This window comes from Suricata suricatta, chromosome X (assembly GCF_006229205.1).
Source record: "Suricata suricatta isolate VVHF042 chromosome X, meerkat_22Aug2017_6uvM2_HiC, whole genome shotgun sequence".
In the NCBI taxonomy this organism is placed as follows: domain Eukaryota; kingdom Metazoa; phylum Chordata; class Mammalia; order Carnivora; family Herpestidae; genus Suricata; species Suricata suricatta.
This window is the reverse complement of record NC_043717.1, coordinates 51,649,545-51,657,809: the sequence shown is the minus strand read 5'-3', so window position 1 is coordinate 51,657,809 and position 8,265 is coordinate 51,649,545. Positions and strand designations below refer to the sequence as shown.

General features: G+C 35.9%; 1 protein-coding gene across 1 annotated transcript in view; it reads left to right on the top strand.

Moving 5' to 3' along the window:
• Positions 1-1,221: 1,221 nt before the first annotated feature.
• TEX11 (testis expressed 11) overlaps positions 1,222-8,265 on the top strand; it is a 229,182-nt gene continuing 222,138 nt past the window's right edge. The window contains exons 1-4 of the mRNA XM_029929661.1: positions 1,222-1,311; positions 1,847-2,002; positions 2,677-2,761; positions 6,486-6,565. Coding sequence (XP_029785521.1) covers positions 1,222-1,311; positions 1,847-2,002; positions 2,677-2,761; positions 6,486-6,565 — 411 coding nt within the window. The remainder of the gene's footprint in view (positions 1,312-1,846; positions 2,003-2,676; positions 2,762-6,485; positions 6,566-8,265) is intronic.

Below are 8,265 nucleotides of genomic sequence, written 5' to 3'. Positions count from 1 at the left end.
GTTATCTATGAGCTTTTTTGTTTTTAAGATTCCACATATAAGTGAGATTATATAATATATATCTTTTTCTGACTTATTTCACTTAGCATAATGCCCTCAAGATCCTTCTATGTTGTCACAGATGGCAAGATTTCATTCACTTTTGTGGTTGAGTAACAGTCCATTGTATGTATACCACAATTTCTTTATCCATTCATCTGTTGATGTACACTTAGGTTGTTTCCATATTTTGGCTATTGTTATAAAACTGTCATGAATGTGGGGGAGCCTATATTTTTTCAAGTTTTCATTTTCTTTGAATAATTACCCACAAGTAGAATTGCTGGATCATATGGTATGTCTATTTTTAATTTTTGAGGAACTTCCATACTATTTTACATAGTAGCTACACCAATTTACATTCACACCAATAGTGCCCAGGGGTTCCTTTTTCTTCATATCCTTGCCAACACTTATTTCTTGTCTGTTTGGTATTAACCATTCTAACAGGCGAGAGGTGCTATCATCTCATTGTAATTTTGATTTTGATTTCCCTGATGATTAGTAATATTGAACATCTTTTCAGGTACTTATTGGCTTTCTGTATGTCTTCTTAGGGAAAATGTCTATTCAGATGCTCTGCTCGTTTTTAAAGTGGGTTTTTTTTTTATTAAGTATTCTCTGCATCCCACATGGGACTTTAGCTCACAGCCCTGAGATCAAGAGTTGCATGCTTTACCAACTGAGCCAGCTGGGTGCCTCTTTGCTTTATGAATTTTTTAAATAATGTTTTTTATTTATTTATTTTTGAGAGAGAGAGAGAGAGAGAGAGAGAGAGATAGAGAGAGAGGAAGGGAGGGAGGGAGAGGGAGGCAGCGTGAGCAGGGAGGGCCAGAGAGAGAGGGAGATACAGGATCCGAAGAAAGGCTCCAGACTCTGAGTTAGCTGTCAGCACAGAGCCTGATGCGAGGCTCGAACCCACTAACCGTGAGATCATGACCTGAGCCGAAGTCAGACAATTAACCAACTGAGTCACCCAGGCGTCCCAACTTTATGAAGTCTTAATATGAATCTATTTTCTGATGCTTAACTGGAAGTTTTTAATTTAGCAGATTTATTATTGTCACGTGTTAAAAATTTTTTCATAAGGTACTCTTATAGTATTATTAAGAATATTAACATTCTTGCTAGTTAATGCTCAGAAATGTAAGAAATTAGAGAGGTTATGGAGACCTCTGTTACATGAGTTTCGAAAAACCTCAGTTTGATTACTTGAAAGGCATCAATTATGATTTTACATCATGCTTGGGTTTTAAGGAATTCTGTGGCCTTGTAAGATTCAGTTATATATAGTCTGGATCTTAGATTGTTTAGAAAATGGTGATATCATTTGTACAGATTCAATACCTGGTTAGTGTTGTTGCTAATTGGGCATGTAATTTTTTTTTCTCACAAAGTAAGGTCAAGACTTCAGAGCCAGCGTAGGTTATTATGTCTGTTTAATGCTTAAAAACATTAATAAGTGTTTCATTTTTAACGAGTATTCTCAGTCTCCTTTCAGAATTTCTACATTTTCCAATTTTGAAGACATTGTTAATTTAAATCTTACAGTTTTAAGATGATCTATTTGTGAAGTCAGTGCATTTAACTTTCTGAGAATGAGTGATGATTAAGTTATTAAGCAAGTGACTCTCCGGGAATACAAATTTTATTTGAAAATTGTACTCTACCCTTACCTAAAATAAACTTTTCCTCCAGTTTGGTTTTACTCTGATAATAATTCAAGATTCTTCATGTTATATTTATTTTACCAAATATCTAAGAATAGATTTCAAAATAATTTGCTACGTTTAGCCAATGGTGATAGTTCACAGCACTTATATCATCCATTGTTATTTCAGAAATTGTTGAAAACCTGCTCATAAGAGATAATTCACCTAGCATACATGAGGCAATTGAAAGACTCTTCAGTGACATAGCAAATATCAACAGGGATTCTATGGCTGAAATACAGGATGCTCAGGTTGGTATAAAAATAATTTGCTTATGAAAAAATTTTTGAAAGATTTTATTTTTAAGGAATCTCTACACTCAATGTGGAGCTTGAACTCATAAATCCAGGATCAAGAGTCATGAGCTCCACTGACTGAGCCTTCCAGGTGCCCCTGATAAGTTTTGATGATTTACCATTTTAATTATATAAAAAATAGCCTTTGTGATTAACTGTTATAAATACGTAGAAATCTGTTTTTGGATTTTCAAGCCTAATGACTTAAAAACAACTAAAACAAATAGTACATTATACAAAGTGGCATAATTGCTCAATTATGTGAAATATGAATATAGAAATTCAAAGAAGGGAGAGATCAGTGTAGACTGTAGTGTTTGCTAAAAGCTTCATGTGTGTTCCTGGTGAGACTGAACTGGACTTGAGTTACATAAAGACAATATGAGGAGGTGTATGAGGTAAAGCCAATAGTATGAATAAAAGTGCATAGATATAACTGCACAAGTTGTGTTTATGGGACAGTCACATAATGTGACTACGTTTTTGGGAGGTAAGGTAGAATGGGATTAGATTATGAGGAGCCTGCAAATGACCCACAGTAGTCACAGAAGCATAAAACATGCAAGAAAATCATTATCATTGGAGGTGGATAGTATTTTAACTGCTAGGAAAATGTTTTTCTTGTCCAGGTTGAAGAAATGGCAGTAAACCTATGGAACTGGGCAGTTTCCAAGAGAGTAGGTTCGATTATAAGTGAGGAGCAGAAAGCTCAATGTACGTATACATTTTTGTGACTCATTTTACAAGGAATGTTTTTATTGTACATTAGGTTGTGTTCCTGCAGTTGAAATAATATTTTGACTAGTTCATAAATGGGTATTTATTAAAAGAAAAATAAAGAAATTGACCTATACATAGAAATTTCTTAAGCAAACATCCTGAATTTTATGATTTTTCAGAGGTTAGCTCCTGATTAATAAAAGTTTAAAAGCATCATTGCTTCTTTATCCATTCATCAGTTAATGAACATTTGGCCTCTTTCCATAATTTGGTTATTGTCGATAATGCTGCTGTAAACATCAGATTGTGTATAAAGAACCTTTGGTGTAGATACACACTGGAATATTACTCAGCCATCAAAAAGAGTGAAATCCTGCTATTTACAACATGGATGGAGCTAGAGTGTATTATGTTAAGCGAAATAGCCAGAAAAAGACAAACACCGTATGATTTCACTCATGTGGAATTTAAGAAACAAAATAGTAAACATATGGGAAAGAAGAAAAAGAAGCAAACTATAAGAGACACTTAGAGGACAAACTGAGGGGTGATGGATGTGGGTGAAGGATGAGCTAAATGGGTGATGAGTATTAAGGAGGGCACTTGTTATGATGAGCACTGGGTGTTGTATGTAAATGATGAATCACTGAATTCTCCTGGAACTAACATTGCATTGTATGTTAACTAATTAGAATTTATTTTTATTTTATTATTTTAAAAATGTGTTTATTTTTGAGAGAGAGAGAGCACGAGCAGGAGCAGGGGAGGGGCACAGGGAGAGAGAGAGACAGAGAGAGAGAGAGAGAGAGAGCGCACGCGCAGGAGCAGGGGAGGGGCACAGGGAGAGAGAGAGAGAGAGAGAGAGAGAGAGAGAGAGAGAGAGAGAATCTCAAGCAGGCTTCACACTGTCGGCACAGAGCCAGATGCAAGGCTCCCACTCACAAACTGTGAGATCCTGACCTGAGCTGAAAACAAGAGTCGGAGGCTTAACTGACTGAGCCACCCAGGCACCCCAAATAAAAATTTGAAACAAACAAAAAAAAAAGTGGGAAAAGTGGAGATTACAAATACACATCCTGAGGATGAGTAAAGAGTAAAAGAAAATATATTAATTCATGAATGCAATTTAACACACACACACACACACACACACACACACACAAATAAAAGCATCACCTCAAGAAATAGCCTGGTTTTGAAAAACAAAGATGATTAAAGGATGAGAAAGTGAGAACTTGGAGACATGTTAAACGACATGGATTATTTTCCCTGGAGAAGAGATGATCAGATTCTTCAGGATTCTGAAGGACTCTCAAGTAGTAGTTTCCTTTCTCCATTAATAATGGAATGAAAAATGTCGCTATGTGAGAGATTTAGACTTAAAAATCAGTAAAGAGTAGTTTCCTCATGAGATGGGTTGATGAACTTTGAACTGAGTTACTGAGAAAAATTATACAAGTTTTTTCTACCTCTGAGAGCAAACAAAAAGAGTAACAACAAAACCCCCAAAACAAACTCATGTACTTGGATGTATTAAATGTGGTCCACTGTCTGGCAGAATTCTAGTGCTTTAGCTAAATGGCTGGATCTAGTGTGCTGACAGTTACTAATTTCCAACAGAGATAGTGACAGTTAATGCATTTATGGAATGTATATTGCCCCATTATAAAGGGTACAACGAGACAAGCCAAAACGTGAATCTCTGGACTTCTTGGCTTTGTAGAGACAAATGAATTTTGCCTGTATGCAGCAAATGGAATTCACTGCTAATTATTTATGTTTATGAATATAAACCAAACTTTATACAATTTCAGTGTAGGTCTAGTGTAATTAATAGTTAATACTGTCAATAATATACTTACTCATTAGTTTATTCCTCTGTTAGGATGCTTGGAGAATAGGTCTAACGCTGTAACTGTCAGATAAATGTGGATATCATTGCTCCTAGGATCCTTGGTCCTGTGGTTATGGGGAGGGAAGAGGTAGAAATTTATCTGTTGGAGAAACATAGTACATAGTTGAACTGTGTGATATTAAAATGCACTAATTCTAAACTCTTACAATTCTGCATATCAAGGAATGTTGTTCCAGCTATTTTTTTACTACTTGTCAATGAGATTTGGTAGATGGACCTCTCCCAGAGCAGGAGGATAATTGAGAGATCAGGTTCTTTGAGAATACCAAAGAAGTAGTCAACTTTGGAAAAATAAAGGAGGATCGCTTCTCGGCCTTTTGGCTAAGATCAAGTGTCGAAAAATAAAGGAAACATTTTCAAAACAAAATGTAAGACAGTGTAAATATATGATTAGGAATTAATTTGCTGAAAGTTTTTTCAAAAACAATTTTATTAAAGGATGAATAGAATTTACATTTCATGATGAGTAATAAGAATCTGACTTCAATTACCCCATAATTTCACCTGGGCAAATCTCTTTTTCAATGGAATATTAATTGAAAATAGTATTAGTATAGGTTAAATGGCTGCTGAGATCATCTAATATCAAGGCAACTATTTCAATTGTGAAGTCATCTTTATTGTTTTTAATGTTTATTTATTTGAGAGAGAGAGCACGAACACAAGTGGAGGAGGGGCGGGGGGGGGGGGGACAGAGGATCTGAAGCCGGCCCCATGTGGGGTTTGAACCCATGAACCGTGAGATCAATGACCTGAGCTGAAGTTGGGCACTTAACCAGCTGAGCCACCCAGGTGCCCCTGAAGTCATCTTTAAAATGAGCACGTTTTCTGAAGAGAGAAAATATGTAAATAAATAGCTTACAATTATTCAGACTTCCTATTTTCAGGGGAAATGAACTGTATAAAGAAAATATATTTTCTGAGTTGTACTTCAAGATTTTTATATCATTTATAGAAAAGAATATATTTAGACAGATTCACAGTTCATGGGAATAATTAAAACTATTCTGGGGGGCGTTTGGGTGGCTCAGTTGGTTAAGTGTCACACTTTGGCTCAGGTCATGATCTCGTACTTCATGAGTTCGAGCTCATAGCCTGGAGCTTGCTTCGGATTCAGTGTCTCCCTCTCTCCCTGACCCTTCACTGCTCACACTCTGTGTGTCTGTCTCAAAAATAAATACACGTTAGGGGTACCTGTGTGACTCAGTTGGTTGAACGTCCAAATTTGGCTCGGGTCATGATCCCACAGCTCATGAGTTCGAGCCCTTTGTTGGGCTCTGTGTGGACACCTTGGAGCCTGGAGCCTGCTTTGAATTCTGTGTCTCCCTCTCTCTCTGCTCCTCCCCCACTCACACTCTGTCTCTCAAAAATAAACATTAAAAAATTTAAAAAATAAAAAAATACACATAAAAAATAAAGCAAAAATAAAATTCTTCTGATATTCAGAAATTCTTTCAGATGTTGAATATCTTTAGATTCCAATTGTACTTGGAATTATTTTGCTGTCAGCATGTTACATACAAGAGCATCACATGGCATCTGGTATCTTCAATAATCTACAGAATTTAAGACTTGCAGAAATTAAAATTTGAAACTTAAATATCTGATTGGAACATTAAGCAAATAATTCATTTGATAATTTTCATGTCATTTACTTTTGATCATTGATTTCTTAAAAAGGACTAAAAGTTACTACCTCAACAACAAAAGTGCTTGCACTTTGCTTCTCATTTCTTTTTGTAAGTGTATGTAAAAGGAGAGTGAATGTTTGGTGTTTAGGGGCATTTAATTACTGTTTTGCAGTGCAGCATGTTGCTTGCAAGTTGCTGTGTATGTGTGAAGGCTCAGCTACTTCAGAAGATGCTATTCGAAGACAGATTTTGGTAAGTCCCATTAAATGAGGAGAAAGTGCAGATGTCATGAGGTAGTCGTTACTCCTTAAGAAGATGGTTGAAGTTAGTGTGAACCTGGAAGGGGGTTGTATCCTTTAGTGCTATCCATGTTCCTTTTATGATAATTACACCTATTACAATTAAAGGTCTCAGCAGTACTGTTGTCATTACATTGATTCAGTGGACTAAATGTTGAACTTAAACTCAGGATTTATGATAAGTAATAAAATGTAATAGTTCTCTGCTCCATCCTTCCCTACCCATTTCGCTTCCTAGAAGTAAGTATATTTTTTTAGTGGAAAATATTTTCCCAGTGTTCTAAAACAGTATGTTATTGAAAAGCTCAAGTGTGTGTACAAAACAGATAAGATAGTATAATGATTCCCTTATTTACCCATTGCTTAGCTAGAATAACCACTAATTCCTGACCACTCATTTTTTCTATATCTCCTCCAGCAGCAGAACCCTGGCCATGTGGATTATTTTGAAACAAATTGAAAATACATCACTTTGTTCATAAATATTTCAGTATGTCTCTCTCTCTAGAAGACAAGGTGTCTTTTTTATTCAGACAAACCCAATGCCCACTATCATACCTGATAAAATTTAACAAAGATTTCCTAAAATAATCAAATATCCAGTCTTCCCCTCCTATCTGCATGTTCCCACACTCAGATTCTCACACTCTTACTTTCTCGCTTGTTCTTCCTCACTTCTTTCTCTCCCTCTCTCCCTCTTTCTTGTGTTTTGTTGACATGTCTCTTAGAATCTGCATGTTTCCCCCTCTCTTTTTTTAACCTGTTGAAAAATTTATTTGTTGAAGAAATGAGGTTGTTTGTCCTATAGAGTTTTCTAAATTCTGGATTCTGATGACTGCATCCTCATGGTGTCGTTTAATATAGTCCTCTGTCCCCTGTTTTTCCTGTAAATTGGCAGGTAGATTTAGAACCTTGATCTGATTCAGGTATGATTTTTTCAAGAATAATTCATAGGCAGTAAGCTTCCATCAGGAAGCACCAATGTCTATTTGTCTCTTTTGTTGTCTTAGTGCCCTTTAATGATTATTGTCCTTAGATCCATTATTTCTGTAGGTGTTTGCATATTCTACTTCTGTGTTCCTTCTTGGTTTATTTATTGGAATAGAGAGAAACTTTCCCTCATCAACTATTTGGCTACTTTGGCTACCTTTATAAGAAAGGGCAGTCTTGACTCTTTTCCTTTATTTAGCAGTTTTCAGAATGACTTGTTTCTCTAATATCCTTAATTGATACTCAGGTAGATATTTTATCATGTCTATTTATTTATTTATGATTTTAATTTATTTTTAAAATTTACATCCAAGTTGGTTAGCATTTGGTGCAACAGTGATTTCAGGAGGGATTCCTTAATGCCCCTTACCCATGTAGCCCTTCGCCCCTTTCACAACCCCTCCAGCAACCCTCTGTTTGTCCTTTATATTTAAGAGTCTCTTACCTTTTGTCCGCCTCCCTGTTTCTATATTATTTTTACTTCCCTTCCCTATGTTCATCTGTTCTGTGTCTTAAAGTCCTCCTATGAGTGAGGTCATACGATATTAGTCTTTCTCTGACTAATACACACCACATCTTCTCTATCCATTCATCCATCGATGGACATTTGGGCCCTTTCCATACTTGGGCTATTGTTGATAGTGCTGCTATGAACATTGGGGT